The sequence below is a fragment of the Malania oleifera genome, chromosome 10, assembly GCF_029873635.1.
Source record: "Malania oleifera isolate guangnan ecotype guangnan chromosome 10, ASM2987363v1, whole genome shotgun sequence".
NCBI lineage: Eukaryota > Viridiplantae > Streptophyta > Magnoliopsida > Santalales > Ximeniaceae > Malania > Malania oleifera.
The window spans coordinates 89,549,616-89,565,786 of NC_080426.1; the positions used below are offsets into that span (position 1 = coordinate 89,549,616).

Consider the following 16,171-nt stretch of genomic DNA (forward strand, 5'->3'; position numbering starts at 1 on the left):
TTGAAGTTTCCTGGATAAGGCTTGAAAAGGTTTTGGTTTGAGGTGGAGGAAATGGATTAGAGGGTGTTTATCCTCTCCTCTCTAGCATTTTCTGTCTTAGTTAACAGCGAGGCTAAGTCTTGATTTTGTGCGTCTAGGGGTTTAAAACAAGGTGTTCCCCTCTCTCCTTTTCTTTTTACCATTGTTGTGGATGGTTTGAGTAGAATGATTGAGAGAGGTGTAGATAGGGGTTGGTGGATGGAATTAAGGTAGGTAACGAAGACTGCATCATTTTGCACCTTCAGTTTGCAAATGATACTATTATTTTCCTATCAGATTATGAGGGTTGCTTCGTTAACTTGTTGACTATTTTACAGATATTTGAGAAAGCATCTGGGTTGAAGATTAATTTTACTAAGAGTGGCCTAGTCGGCGTAGGTATTGTTGTGGATCTTTTTGTTAGGCTAGCAGGGTGTCCATTGTGAAATTGGCCTATTACATACCTAGGTGTTTTCTTAGGTGGTAATCCTAATGCTGACTCTTTTGGACCCTATTTATGGAAGAGTAGATAGGAGATTGGAGGGTTGGAAAGGAGCTTTCTTCAGTCTAGGGGGTTGTATTGCCATCATTCATACTTGTCTATTTTCTATACCTTTTTATTACCTTTCTCTGTTTAGAATACCTGTGAGGTTGGGAAGGAGGTTGGAGAAGCTAATGAAGGATATCTTATGGGCGAGTGGGGGAGAGGGGACTAGAGATCAACTTTTAGGGTGGAAGACTGTGTAGGCCTAAAAGAGAAGGAGGCTTGGGCCTGGGTAGTTTGGTGTCCAAAAACCCTTCTCTTTGGTGGGAAAATGATTATGGCACTTTCCTTTAGAATGTAATTTCTTTGGCATAAGGTAATTCGAAGTAAATTTGGAATAATATAAAATGGGTGGGATGCTCGAGTGGAAAATATTACTACTTATTCGAGTAATGGAAGTTTGTATCTCAGATTTATGATTATTTCCTTCCTAAGGTCCAGTATACAGTGTGTAATGGGGAGTGAATTCATTTTTGGGAAGACCATTGGGTGTAGGATAGGCTATTGTCTGCTAAATTCTGTTATCTTTTTTGTTTATCAAATCTCCATGATACTCCAATTTTCGCTTTTTTTCTTCCACAAGGAGAAGGGCATTTTTGGAATTTCCTGTTTGGGAGAAATCTTAATGAGAGAGAGATTACTGAGCTAGCCCTTTTGAATTGGCTGCTTGATTCTTTTCATAATCATCTAGGAAGTGACAAAAGGTTCCGGAGCTTAGATACTTTTGTGGAATTCTCTTGTACATCCTTTTTTTCTTATTTGACTCATGACCCTTTTGCAGATAAATTTGTTTTGTATCCTTCGAATTGGAGAGCCAAAGCTCCCTGAAAAATTAAAGCTTTCATTTGGATTGTGGTACTTGAAGGAATTAATGCCAATGATTTGCTTCAGAAGAGAAGACCCAATATCGCCCAATCTCGGGGTATTTGTGTCCTTTGCTTGAGGAGTGGGGAGACGTGCACATTTGTTTGTTCTTTGTCCCTACATGTTGGCTTGGAAAAAAAATATTTGTTATATTTGGTGAGAGCTGGGTGTGTCTGTTCACATTGAAGGCATTTTGCTCCATCACATTTAGAGGCTTTGGTAAAGGAGAGGATAGGAAAGCTTTATGGTGATGCTCCAGTATGGCTATAATCTGGTGTGTTTGGATGGAAAGGAATGCTAAAGGAGCGGCTAGGTCTTCTAACTTTCTTTTGAGTAGTCTGTAGACTTATCTTTCATCTTTGCAACTGTTAGCAAATGGATTTGTTTTTTGCCATATCTCTTTGGAAGACATGCAGCGGGACTGGTTGGCTCTCTTGCATTGATTTTGGTTTTGTGGGGCCTAGAATGGGAAATTTGTAATTATTTACTTTGATATAAAGGGAGGATTTTATTCTCCTTGTTTTCCTTTTTGTTTTATTCTTCTCGTACATTCTGCCGTCTTTAATAAATTTTATTAGTTTATCACCAAAAAAATAAAAAGGACAAGATATCTTCCTAAAAGGGTTGGGGGGGGGGGGGGACAACTACTATTGCACCAATGCCCACCAATATATATGACCTTTAAAATCCTAGCATTCTGCTTCAACCAAGTACGACACATTCAAAGAAGCTTTTCCCCCTCACAACTACTGAAAGCCACAAATTTTGTCGGAAGAGCCACTTCGAAGAGGGACAAATCCAATTCTCCTCAGAACTCCAAACTAGGACTGCAATCGGTCGGTTTGGACCAAAATTTAATGGAATCAAACTTTTCGGTTCAGCTAAGAACCAAATTGCCCCTTAAACTGAACTAGAACCTAATTGAACTTTTTGTTTGAGCACCATGAAAATCAGACTGAATCAATTATTACAATCCAATTTCCCTCATAAAATATTATTCAGAGCCTCCACAATCTTCTTCATTATAATATTAGCCCCTGCCTGCATATCTAAATATTTTCTCATGCAGATCACACAAGCAATTATCACTTGATAAATATACCTTTAATTTTGTGGAGCATAGCTAGAGATTTCCAGGAAAACCCACCAAAACCCAAGTTTAAGCCATCCTTATTCTGGACTGTGGGATTAAGGAAAAGATCCAATGAATCAAAATCCAAAAAATCTAATTTTAGAGATCCTCTCACGCTGATTGAGATAAAGAAAAGAAAACATGAACTCATAACTAAAACCTCTTGATTTTCCAATACCACCCTTCATGATGGCAGCACTGCAAACTTCTTTCAAATTCAGGAACTTGACTGAAAGAACATCTTCTTTGTTCAATACTTTCCAATCAATGTTGTGATTCGTTAAGCTTGACAGGGCTAGGATCCCAAACCTGAGAGCTAGGGTTATGGTCCAAGAGGTGAGAATCCTTGCTAGGTTTGAGAGTTGAGTCTTAAGAGTTGGCCATATGGATTTGCAACGTCGCTATGGAGCAATGAAATTTTAAACCCTAGGAGGTGTGGAGAGCTTGAGGCAAGGAGGATGAGGAGATAGATTAGAGAAGAGAAGAAAGGAGCAAGAGGAGATTTTCGCTGAACAACTCAATGCCAAATCATGTTTGTTTTAAGTGTGTATTTTGAGATTCTGTTCAATTGGTTTTTACATTTGCAAAACCAAAATGGAACCAAATATGTCTTGGTTTATAATTTTGAACCGAACCATTTCAGGTGTGTAACTGGATCGTTTGGATTGAAATGGTTCGATTCAGTCGGTTTTATCGGTTTCAGCTGGTGCATGGACCAAGAGAAAACATAATGCGGAAAACAAACAACAACAAAAAAACCAAGCCTTAAGTCCCACTAGGTGGGGTCGGCTATATGAATCCTTTTCCGCCAATTTATGCGATCATGGACAATTTCTTTTGACAGATTTAGGGATATTAAATCCTTACTCACTATCTCCTCCCAAGTTATTTTAGGTCTACCCCTATCCCTTCTACTGCTCCAAACAGTAACTAACTCACTTTTCCTCACTGATGCACTATGTGACCTTCGTTGCAAGTGTCCATACCATCTGAGTTGTCCCTCCCTTATCTTATCTTCTATAGGAGCTATACCTAACTTACCGCGAATATGTTATTCTTTAATTTATCTTTCAATGTTATACCACTCATCCATCTAAGCATTCTCATCTTGACAACTTTTACTTTTTGGATATTATGTTTCTTCGTCGCCCAACATTCCGATCGATATAGCATAGCTGGTCTTATAGCTGTCCTATAAAACTTCCTTTTCAATTTTAAGGGTATTCTACGATCATAGAGCACACTTGAAGCACTTCTCCATTTTACCCAACCTGCTTTAACTCTATACATTACATCATCCTCAATTGCTCATTCAACTTGTATAATAGATCCAAGGTATCGAAATCTACAAGTGTTATTTATTTCTTCATCATCAAGTTTAACTTTGTCTCCAATCCTCCTATCATTACTAAAATTATATTTCATATATTATGTCTTATTTCTACTTATCCTAAAGCCTCTAAACTCTAAAGCTTCTCTTCATAATTCTAACTTAGCCTCTACTTTGTTCCTAGTTTCGTCAAAAAAAAAAAAAAGAGGAGTATTTGTCTACTATTTTGAAAACATAGAACAAAAACATTTGGAGACAAAGCTTTATTTGGCCTTCTTATCTATAACAAATCACTAGCATTAGTCTGCTGAAGAACCATAGACCTAGAAAAGGCTCTAATATTTGAAGGTGTCCTCAATTTCCAAATAAAAGAATGCTATGGAAATTGATCATTGCTAGAGCCTTGGGTTGAATGTTCAAATAAATATCTATGTGAATCATTACTTGAGGGATCACAGGTCCAAATCCTTTAATCTGGCTTTTGAGATAGAGAAACAGGATCATGATCACTCATGCTTGACAAGCAATAGGATAACTCATCTGTATCTCATTTCATTCTTCCTGAAGAAGACATTCAAATATCTGTTGCTTCCATCAAAGCCAAAAAATTAGAAACATGAGAATTATGACGTTGCCCAAAGTAAATAAGGAAACTTACAGGAGAGAGGAGTATTCCTTATCCGGTGGTCCTCCGCTCATCCCAAAAGTGAAGGAACTCCCTATTGCCAATATGATGCTTTGGCAAAGAAATGAGTGTGGATGAACCTGAAAAATAAATTTCTAAGTGCTTCCGAAGCATTTGTAACTTTCACTCGAAGTGTTTTTTCTTTTCAATAAGTAAAATTTAAGTGAAGTTGTAAACCCATTTTTTTTATGCCTGCCATTTCTTTGAGCTTCATGATGTTAATAAGTGATGGGGATTACACTTAGAGAGATCTTCGTGCTTACCATAGACATAATTTAGATTATTTGGATTTAATCATGTAATTTTCAGCATTTATGGATTTGCTATTATATTTCATTAATTTGCTATTATTTCCAAATTATGTTTCCTCATTTAGGAATTTTCTGTTATTTTCTAAATTATTTTTCCATATTTGGTTTTAGGAAAGGTCCATATAAAAGCTTGGTTGTGTAATGTGTACAACTTTGGGGGCATGGAGAATTGAATCCCAATTGAGTTTTGTCGTTATTTTCATATTCTTTTAACCTGCTCTTTATTTTCCTATTCTTTTCTCTATATTTTCTCTTATTTCTCTTCATCTTTCTCCTGTGCTAATCAGTTCTGCATCAACTTGGTATCAGTGCACCATCTTGATCTCCTCAAGCTACCATTATCCATAGCCATCCTCAATGTCTGCCAGCTGTGTCATACTCATACCAGCTGCAGTCAAACTCTAGACATCATCTTCTACATGACATCTCACTATACCAAACCCTATCCCGCCAATAAGATCATCATGGTTGGAGATCAATCTGCTGGTCTTTGAGTTGACCCTACGTACTCAGCACTCTAGTTAGGTATCTGTGACTATCAGGTCTAGTCCAGTGCATACTCCAGTTCCTTCACAGGAGCACCACGTGCGAGAGCCTGTGCATAGGCTACCTTCATTTCCATTGCGTGGCACATAGGCTTAAGTTGGTCCTCCACCTAGGCTTAGTGCTCCTGGACTCTCTTAAGAATCGGCAGCCCATAGAAGTCAAGCTTTTTTATGATGCTATTGTAAACCTAGGCTTAGTACACCTGGAGTCTCTTGAGAATTTGGTAGTCCCCTGAGGTCAAGCTTCCTTGTGATGCTATTGTAAATATAGGCCTTAACCCCTTTGACCAACAAAATGAGTGTCCTAAATCTCTTTCCTGGACTGTTGATTGACTTGGTAGGACAGTTCCATCTCAATGAACGACTTATGCTATGTTTCAATCTAGGCAAGATATAATGCTGAGTGATGACATTACAAAGGTGGTCAAAGTTGAAATACCTTCCTATGCTGGTAGGTAGGCTCGAGGACTACTAGACAAATGCATTCTGCGTCCAATTTGCCAAGATGAAGCTAATTGGCTCTGCTAAGTGGTTTTGGCAGACAGTTCAGTGTGACTTAGAGCACGCAGGTAGGCCAACTGTAATTTAGTGGGATGAGGAGAGTTAAATTGTCTATAGATAAATATGTTCCTACCTACCATAGGGAGCCAGTTGCTAGAGCAGTTGCCTCCACCAGATAATGATCATGGCTGATCACTTGCACACCTCAACCTCAAAAGCAGCTGTAAATTTGTTGCAACTTGCAATTTCTTCATTTAGATGACTGCGAACTGGTTATCTATTAGAACACTTTTATGCAAAACAAGTTGGTCGGACTGCAATCCTGGCATTTCCAAATATTCTTCTCTTTTTCCCTTTCAACATTTTTTCTTCACTGCCTTTGTATCCCCTATGAAAAAATGTTGGGCCCAGAACTGCTTTGGAAATATGCAAAAATATGATCGTTAATGCACGTGTACTTGTGTGTTTTCTGCAAAAGAGGTTCCAGGTATCGAACAATGGAATGTAATTTCTTGCATAATGGTATATTTGATCTTTGGAATATCATAAAAGGGAAGGGACACATAATTAACTTGATATTGAATGAAATTATTTGGGATGGTTTCAATGGCCCCGATGTTTCAAGCCCTGCTGCAAGATAATATTTTAATAGGTCCAGCTGCAAGATAGTAATTTCCTAGTTTTGTAAGTTTGGATTGGGCTGTTTATGTTAAAGCAGGATCATTTATTGAAATTATAGCTGGGTCTTTATGTTCTTGGAAGACTTGATGTTTGAATACCTCAAGGTGTAGAGATTTGAATTCTACTTAAATGGAAAAATCTGACTGCTGTGTATGTGTGCCAGAACAGGTATTTCTACTGTTTTTGAATCATTTTCAAGGTCGTCATTTTGTGCACTAGCAACTGTCTTCTTGTTATATGAAATGACATGGTGAAATTTGGTATAGATAGGTTCATTTTGTTCTTGCGTTTATGCTGTCCCATATGCTTTAAAACTGTCAAATGGTAAATTTGGCAAGCAATTGAAATTGCATATTCGCATTCTCATGGCCTATCTGTGAATCTCATTACATTGCAGGTTTGTTGATTATGTGAATGCAACTATAGCCCTTCTCCACCCTATTCACTGCACCAGAGAGAGAAAGGTTCATGTGGAGGTTGACATGACTACCATCCCCGCTTTCTTGATTGTCTTGGGTGTACTTTGGATTGTATTGAGGCCAAGACGACCCAAGCCTAAGATTAATTGAGAACTACACTGGGCATTGGTCATACTTGTGAGCTGGCACTGTGTTGGCAATGGAAGGTTCTCTTCAGAATAGGATTTCAAAAAAATAATAAAATTGGAGAATCAAGTAGGGGCAGCTAAGTTGTCTTTAGCTGATCTTGAGAGAGATGGTGAAAAGAAATAGCAATTGAGCTTAGTGATACAGTAGTTTGAAGGTCTTTTATATACTATCATCTCCACCCAAAAATGTGAATTTCAAATCTTGGTCCTTGTCATGGAGCTTGGGAAAACACTGAGGTGTTGTTCTGGCTAACAAGCAAATTATCAATACAAGCAGCAAATGAGGCTGCAGCAAATGATCATGCAGAGCATGTTGGGGCTACTGATCTCAGCAGAGTAAACAATGAACTACTCAAATACAAGCAGCAAAACTGGGGATATATGCTCCTCTGTATGAAGAAAAAAAAAATATAAAGGTAATTTTCTGAGATTTCTGTGCTCAAAACTAGAGGGATCTTCTCGAAACCAGGATGAGTTTGCTGCAAGAAAGAAGAACAATTCGTAATGTTCCTTTGCAATAACTAACAAAAAATTAATCAATCACAGCATGGGACGAAGTTTTTCTTATCTAATATTTTAATCAGATTCCTTGTCAAAATTTGAATTTGAATTTGAATTTAGGACTAAATATAAAACTTTTGAATTTTTATCCTTGGATGTTACCTACAGATGCTCCTAGATGTCAAATAATCTTATCCCTCTGAAGGGCTTCGGTATTGAGACCAGCATAACATTGGACTGTCGTCTACTAACCACAATTATATTGATATGCTTTAGGTTTTCTTTGAGAGGAACAGTCTTGGCAATCACCAATTTTATACCGACGCTTTATTTTATGTTGGTCAGAAATCAGAATTGTACCTCGATAGTAAATTAAAATTGACATGTAGATTTAAATTTAAATAGGGGACTTTATTCAGTTAATTACCCACAAGAAAACAAATTAGAGAATTGAGAAAGATGCTATCAATTATATGATAGTACGATTTGTTTTTGACTTGCCTTCTCTTTTAAGAACTCATAGATAATTATCACTACAGTATCCTCCATCATTAAAATGGTGGGATCCCATCCAGGATTTTGTGGATGGGGTGATGAGGTTAAATGTAATAATATATATATATATATATATATATATATATATATATATATATGTCCAATGTTTTATATTGTTCACATTTAACTATAATTTGATTATTTAATTATTTTATGTGAAACCATAAAAAGGCTTCACCCAAAATCAGAAATTAATAGATAGATATGTTGAGAAATCGCCAAAACACAGTTAATTTTTTTTAAAAAACATCTTGTTTTGCACTCATTGTCTACACTTATCCAAAGAATGTGAAAGAGAAATCACTGTTTGTATTTTATTTTATTCTGCTCTTTTATTTCTTGTTTGCTAGTGTTTTGAAAGATTTAATTTTTATTTGGTTTTTCATGATGCTCTTGACTAGTACAAACTTAAGTAGGTCGATTATGGCTCATCCTTCATTCTCTCCCGTGAAGTGATTAATTCCTAAAATATGAGTTTTGAAAGATTTGATTTTTTTACCCCTTTTTTCTATCCACTTCTCTGCAATCAAACATCCTGTAAATTTTTGCTACATGGAATATTTTTCCATGCCCTTTCCCTCTTGATTAGGTTTTCTTTTCTCTATAATCAAATAATGCATTGCCACTATATTTATTCAAAAAGGTGAGCATAAACCAGCAAAATGAAAAATAAAAGTAATCCAAAGAAACATGGCATCACTATATGCTCAAAATCTTCCCACTCTTCCCCCACAAAAACTATAATTACATTAAGAATGCAGATGCTCTAGGGTTAGGGTTCTACGTTTCAACACTCACATAGACCCTTGACTCTTTAGTACAATTTTTATACAACTAAAATGACAATTTGTACCCTTTGATGAATTAACGCTCAAAAAGTTTTCGATTATTTTACAACTCTTAGATATGATTAAGCAGCGGTATACTCAATAGTTTTTTTTTTTTTTTTCAGTGTATATAGTTGCACAAAATATAAAAATATACAACATAGATTTTCAAATCTAATTTACCCAATTAAGTTTACATTTCAACCCTCAAACATTTCTTATCAATTAAGATACTTTTCAATGAAAAATTTCAATGTTTTTTTATTTTTTTATTTTTAACATTAGTCAATTTTAACAATTAATCTTCACTTCTGATCAACATCAGCATTATCTTATTATTTTATCTACTCACCACGGGTATAATTATATTTTAACTTAAAACATTTTTTAAATTTAGTACATATTATTTGCTTTTTGAAATTTCAATGAGGTTAGTCACCAAACTAGGCTTTGTCACTTGATGATAATGTACGTATAAATATTGAGGTAGTAATTGGGAAAAAAATAGCATACAAGGGTTGCTAAGTTGATAAACTCATATTCTCTTGGTTAGACATTAGATACGTATGTATGATTGAATTAGTTGTTCCAATACATTAGTAGTGGCTTCAAATAGAAAAATAATGTGAACAGTAGTGAGTAGACCATACATACATGTTGAAATTTATGGGATTAGAGGCGTAGTAGTGTTAGAACTTGGCGTTCATCTCTCCAAGAGTAAGAATTAGGATTAGGTACTTTCATGCATCATTTAGGAAAACTCCGGGAGCTTCTCCTATAGAGTGGTGTTATAATCACTCTATTTTAGAAGACTAGGAGGCTTTATAAGCTTCTCAAACAATTTTGTTTGGAGTCAATTTCATTCATCATTCGACTTCACAACATAGTTAAGGTAGGAAAGCCTATAATTTGCAAATCTTTTTCCTCTAATTTAGTAGGTTATGCCCTTGCTCACTTGAGATTGAGGCTTCTCTTTCAAGTCAATTTCATTTTGCTTTGTTAATCATTTTGTTATCTAGAGTGCAATAAAGTTCTCCACCTATTAGGTTTAAGAACTCATTTGCATGGATCAAATCAATCCATTTGCATCATTTATTAAATAAATATGCTTAGCATTATTTTTATTCATTAGTTTAAGTCATCTTTTGCACAAATGTGGTATGATGTTTTCAAAATTTATCTTCTATGGGGCTGAGTTTTGATTCACCGAGATTCATGCATTGACAACAAAATATGTCTAATGTATCACTCATTCTCTAAAATATTTTTCATGCTTTGAAACTCTATTTTTCAAAAAGTTCTTTGTTAAACAAAATTGTGCCCCATCAAAGGCCTATCACTAAGCTTCCTTTGTGCACCCCAATCAAAACTTGAATAAACCAAATCAACAATGGCATAACATCTTGACAACCTAGACACTTTTCGTACCCTAGAGAAGAGGGTTGATGCTACGGAAGGGACTATTAACTTGATTTTGGAGATGTTGAGGAGTATAATGAACTGAAACCATTGGAAATATTAGACCTAATAAATATTCTCTTGTCGATTTAAAATCTGAATTTTACTTCATCTTCTAGAATAGTTATACCCGAAAAGGGGTAGCATCCCCATAACTCCTTTAATGCCACACCAGTTTTAGTTCTAGTATATTCAGGATGCTATGTGGCTTTGCCTTGTATTGATATCCAATATGAGGAGGATACTAAACAAAAAAAGGAATCAGATCCTTTTGGAAGAAAAGTAGAGTATATGATGATTAGCAAGGTAGAAATTTTAAAAAGAAAAATCAAGGAAATTTAGGGTGTTAATGGCATCGTATAAGAGCAATAAACCCCTTGTGATACGCTATTCTCAAAGTGGCTTAGTTGGCTCTACCATCCTTTGATATCTCCTTATGGAGAAAACCAAGTCAGAAGTTGGTGTGAGGTGATGGAAGTTTTCTTCGACATTACAAATTCAATATTAATAATACCTTGGAGAAATATTAACTCCACTGAATGGAAAAGAGAGATGAAGAAACCTTATATAATGTCAATGTGAGATAGCATCCTAAGTGCAACCCCCTTTAGCTAATCGAGAGATGATCCAGATCTTTGGTTACACCCTAAAGGGGCTATTTTTTGAGAAAATGATTAGTGACTTCGAATTTTAGAAATTTGGTGAAAATAGGTAGTCAACTTGAGAATGCCCTTTAGAGTGGCAAGCTACCTGCTAGATTTGATAAGAATGCTAAAATGAAGAAGAGTCATTCTAGAATGAGGCTGAAAAGAGGTTCACGTCATAACTAAGGCTTGTCATGAGGTGGATCCAATCAGGGTGTTGATTAGCAGACTCAAGGGTCCAATCAATATTGATTTGCTGCCAATTAGTCTTTATTAACATTTCCCACCTAGGCTACACTTGATAAAGTCGAAGAGCCTACTGTTAATATTGTTGCTCCTATTGTCAATGCTCCTACAAATGAACAACTGAAGTAAAAAAGAGACAAGTATTGAATAAATCCTAATAAGCTTTATTAAATTGTATCCACAATTACTGGAGCAGAAGATTATAGGACGAGAGGTGCCAACACAATAAGCAACCCCCTTCCCAAATGGTTAAACCCACGTGAGAAGTGTCCTTACGATATGGGGGTTATGCAACATTCACTTGAAGAGTGTTGACAGTTGAAGAGTCGAGTTCAATGCCTTAGGAATGTGGAGGGCTTGGTTTTGATGTAACTCAGGCAAAGGAGCAACCAAGTGTGACCAAGAATCCATTGTTGTAGAATCCAACTTAAGGAGTAGTATGGGGTCGTTGCCCCGAAGCGATGCACCGTGTCGACGCTTAGGTACAATGTCAAATATGCAAAGGTTCCTGCATCATTCTGGATGTGGGTAGGTAAAGACGTTAGTTCAAGAAATTAGGATTAGATTAGCAACTTAGAATATAGGGACATTTACGAGTAAATGCATGGAAATTGTGGATGCAATGATTAAAAGAATAATTAATATAATTTGCTTTCAAGAAACTAAGTGGGTGGGGGAGAAAGCTAGAGAAATTGATAAATCAGGATTTAAACTTTGGTACACTGGAAAAGAAAAACATAGGAATGGAGTAGGCATTATTATAGACAAAAACTTAAAAGATAGCGTTGTGGATGTAGCTAGAGTAAGAGATAGAATTATAAAAATCAAGATGGTATTAGGACAAGAGATAATAAATATCATTAGTGCTTATGCTCCTCAAGTTGGCTTAGTAGAAAATCTTAAGAGACAATTTTGGGAAGATATGTATAGTATTATACAAGGCATACCAGGGACTAAGAAAATATTTATAGGAGGAGATCTGAATGGATACGTTGGAAGAGATAATAAAAATTATGAGAGGATACATAGAGGATATGGATATGGAGACAAAAATGAGTCTGGGGAGATGATCCTAGACTTTGCTATGTCATATGATTTTAGTATAATGAATACTTACTCTAAGAAGAGAGAAGAACACTTAATAACCTTTAAAAGTGGACAAAATAGAAGTCAAATTGATTTTTTTTTAACTATGAGGGTAGATCGTTTATCATGTAAGGATTGTAAAGTTATTCCTGGTGAAAGTCTAACCACACAACATAGAGTCTTAGTATTAAATATATGTATTAAAAAATGGAAGAAAAAGGATAAAATAAACCAGTGTAGGAGAACTAGATGGTGGAACCCAAAATGAGTGAATATAATAAAACTTAAAGATAAAATGATCAAAGATGGGGATTTGACCTTAGAGGATGGGATAGATACAAATACTCTTTGAAATAGATTAGCTAGCTCTATTGAAAAGATAACAAAAAAGATTTTAGGTGAATCAAGGGGAAGATTCTTGAATAGCAAAGAAAGTTGTTAGTGGGATAAAGATGTACAAAAAATCATAAAGAAAAAAAGAATTTGGTATAAAACGTGGAAAAAATGTAGAAACAGAGATAACTTTGAAAAATATAAGGAGGTAAGAAAAGATGCAAAAAGGGCCGTTAGTGAAGTTAAATATAGTTCATTGAATAGTTTGTGTGATAGATTAGGTACAAAAGAAGGGGAAAGAAATATATTTAAACTTGCTAAAGTTAGAGAAAGGAAGAGCAAGGACTTAGGAAATGTAAAATGTATAAAAAGTGAGGATAATATCGTCTTGGTTAAGGACGAAGATATTAAAGAAAGATGGCAAAGTTACTTTAATAAGTTATTTAATGAAAACCAAATAGAAGGCTTAAACTTAAAATTGTCAAATAAGGAAAAGACTAAAAATATAAGATTTATTCGAAAAATTAGAGTTAACGAAATTAAGTTTGCACTAAAAAAGATGAAAAATGGGAAAGTTATGGGAGCAGATAACATCCCAATTGAAGTTTGGAAGTGCTTGGGTGATAACGGAATTATATGGTTAACTAATTTATTTAATACAATTGTAAAAATTAAGAAAATGCCGGATGAATGGAGGAAAAACACTTTAATACCTATATACAAAAATAAAGGAGATATTCAAAATTGTAATAACTATCGTGGACTTAAACTTATGAGTCATACGATGAAATTATGGGAAATGGTAGTTGAACAAAGATTAAGGTTAGAAACGAAGATCTCAGAAAATCAATTTGGTTTTATGCCTGGGAGATCTAACATAGAAGTTATTTATCTTTTAAGAAGATTAATGGAAAAATTTAGGAAAAAGAAGAGGGACTTGCATATGATATTTATTGACCTTAAGAGAGCATATGATAGGATACCTAGGGAAGTTCTATGGTGGGTTTTAGAAAAAAAGGGTGTATGTTGTAGGTATACCGATGTCATTAAGGATATGTACGATGGAGTAATGACTAGTGTAAGGACTATAGATAGAGAAACTAGAGAATTCCAATTACCATAGGTATACATCAAGGATCTGCTTTGAGTCCTTATCGTTTTACTTTAGTGATTGACCAATTGACTAAGAGTATTCAAAAGGAGGTTCTATGGTGTATGTTGTTTGCAAATGATATTATATTAATTGATGAAATTAGGGATGGAGTAGAGGCTGAATTAGAATTATGGAAAGAAGCTTTGGAATCTAGAGGCTTTAGGATAAGTAGAAATAAAACTAAATATATGAAATGTAATTTTAGTAATGATAGATGGAATATTGGAGACAAATTTAAACTTGATGATGAATAAATAAATAGCACTTGTAGATTTCGATACCTTGGATCAATTATGCTAGTTGAAAGAGAAATTGAAGATGATATAATGCATAGAGTTAAAGTAAGTTGGGTAAAATGGATAAGTGCTTCAAGTGTGCTATGTGATCGTAGAATACCCTTAAAATTGAAAGGGAAGTTTTAGAGGACAACTATAAGATCAGCTATTCTATATGGATCGGAATGTTGGGCGAAGAAGAAACATAATATCCAAAAAGTAAAAGTTGTCAGGATGAGAATGCTTAAATGGATGAGTGGTATAACATTGAAAGATAAATTAAGGAATGAACATATTCGTGGTAAGTTAGGTATAGCTCCTATAGAAGATAAGATAAGGGAGGGACGACTCAGATGGTATGGACACTTACATCGTAGGCCTTATAGTGCACTTATGAGGAAGAGTGACTTAGTTACTGTGGGGGGCAATAGAATGTGTACGGGTAAACCTAAAATAAATTGGGAGGATATAGTGAGTAAGGATTTAATATCCTCGAATCTATCTAAAAAAATGGTCTATGATCGCATAAATTGGTGGGAAAAAAATCATAACCGACCCCACTTAGTGAGACTAAGCCTTGGTTTTGTTGTTGTTGTTGTACCATTTTTTGTTGTTTTTGGTTAGTGTTTTTAGTTAAGTTAATGTATAGCCAATTTTTGTGGCTATTGTATTTCTTTCGTTTTCATTAAATGAAAAGTCTCTCTTTCTTAAATATTGCCTATTGGTTTGTTAGTTACAGTCTCTAAGAACAATGAATAATATACAAGAAGGTCTCACTACACTTCTCCATTGTTCTTTCCATTTATATTAGTTATTTACCTTTATCTCGATGCCATCTAGCACATTTGAGGCTGAGACTTTAAAAATGAGCAGACCTTTGGGACGAAGAACAACCTTTGTTCTACTATCCATGTACAATATAAAAAATCCTTTTGATGTTCTAATTTTAGTGGAACCTCAAGGTGGTTAGGCCTTGTGAGAGTGGACGTTGGCTTAGAATAGCTAAACCACTCTAAAAGAGGTTTGCATTTCTGTCCTGTTACTATCTTTATTTTAATTATTTTACTATTTGTGTGAATTTGCTTAAGTTGTTTGAATTTGTTTTAAATTTGGTAATCAAGCACTTAATTTTCATAGAACCTAATTCACCCCCTTTTGGTTTGCCACTTAGTTTAACAATTGGTATTAGAGCTAGTTGCCCACCTTACCATTAATTGGGGTTAGAGTACCAATGGAAACTCTCTTTTTGTGACTAGGTCATTGAAGCAAGATTCTCTACTCGTTGTCGTGGGTGCATCAATTGAGATGATGGCCCACTATTCTAATAGCTACCATTATTGGGTGACATAGTCAAGAATGACTTATGACTGCACAACAATTGGTATGAAAGCAAGTGCTCTTACTTGTATAGATTTAATCACCTAAAAGAGATCCATGGTCGCCAACACTTTTGCCCTAGCCATTGAGGGGAAATCCACTGTTTGAACTCCATTTATTATGGAAATGGCTTTGCTTATTGGAAAACAATGATGAGTATATACCTTCAATATCTTGATTTTGAAATATGGGATGTTATCCAAGATGGATATACTCTTTCGACTGTGGTGAAACACAGTCTTGTGGATACACGTGAAGAAATGAAATTACCAAATGCTAATATGTTGCTCATGAATATGACACGTTTGAAATGGAGGCAAATAATAAGGAGGATGCCAAAAATAATGAAGTGGAAAATCTTGTCTTATAGCAATTGAAGACAAAGATGAGGTAAGAAACTCCTTCCTTGGTGTTAAACCTTCTTATGATGTATTATATAATTTTTTAAATGAAATGCATGATGATCTTGAAAGGATTGGTATTAACTATATAGAACTT

General features: G+C 35.1%; 1 protein-coding gene across 3 annotated transcripts in view; it reads left to right on the forward strand.

Annotated features, from left to right (window-relative positions):
• Window positions 1–7,816, forward strand: part of LOC131166336 (uncharacterized) — a 91,383-nt gene extending 83,567 nt beyond the window's left edge. For all 3 annotated transcript variants that reach the window (XM_058124793.1, XM_058124792.1, XM_058124794.1), the window contains exon 26: window positions 7,009–7,816. In XM_058124793.1, coding sequence (XP_057980776.1) covers window positions 7,009–7,180 — 172 coding nt within the window. In that variant the 3' untranslated portion in view covers window positions 7,181–7,816. The remainder of the gene's footprint in view (window positions 1–7,008) is intronic.
• The last annotated feature ends 8,355 nt before the right edge of the window (window positions 7,817–16,171 follow it).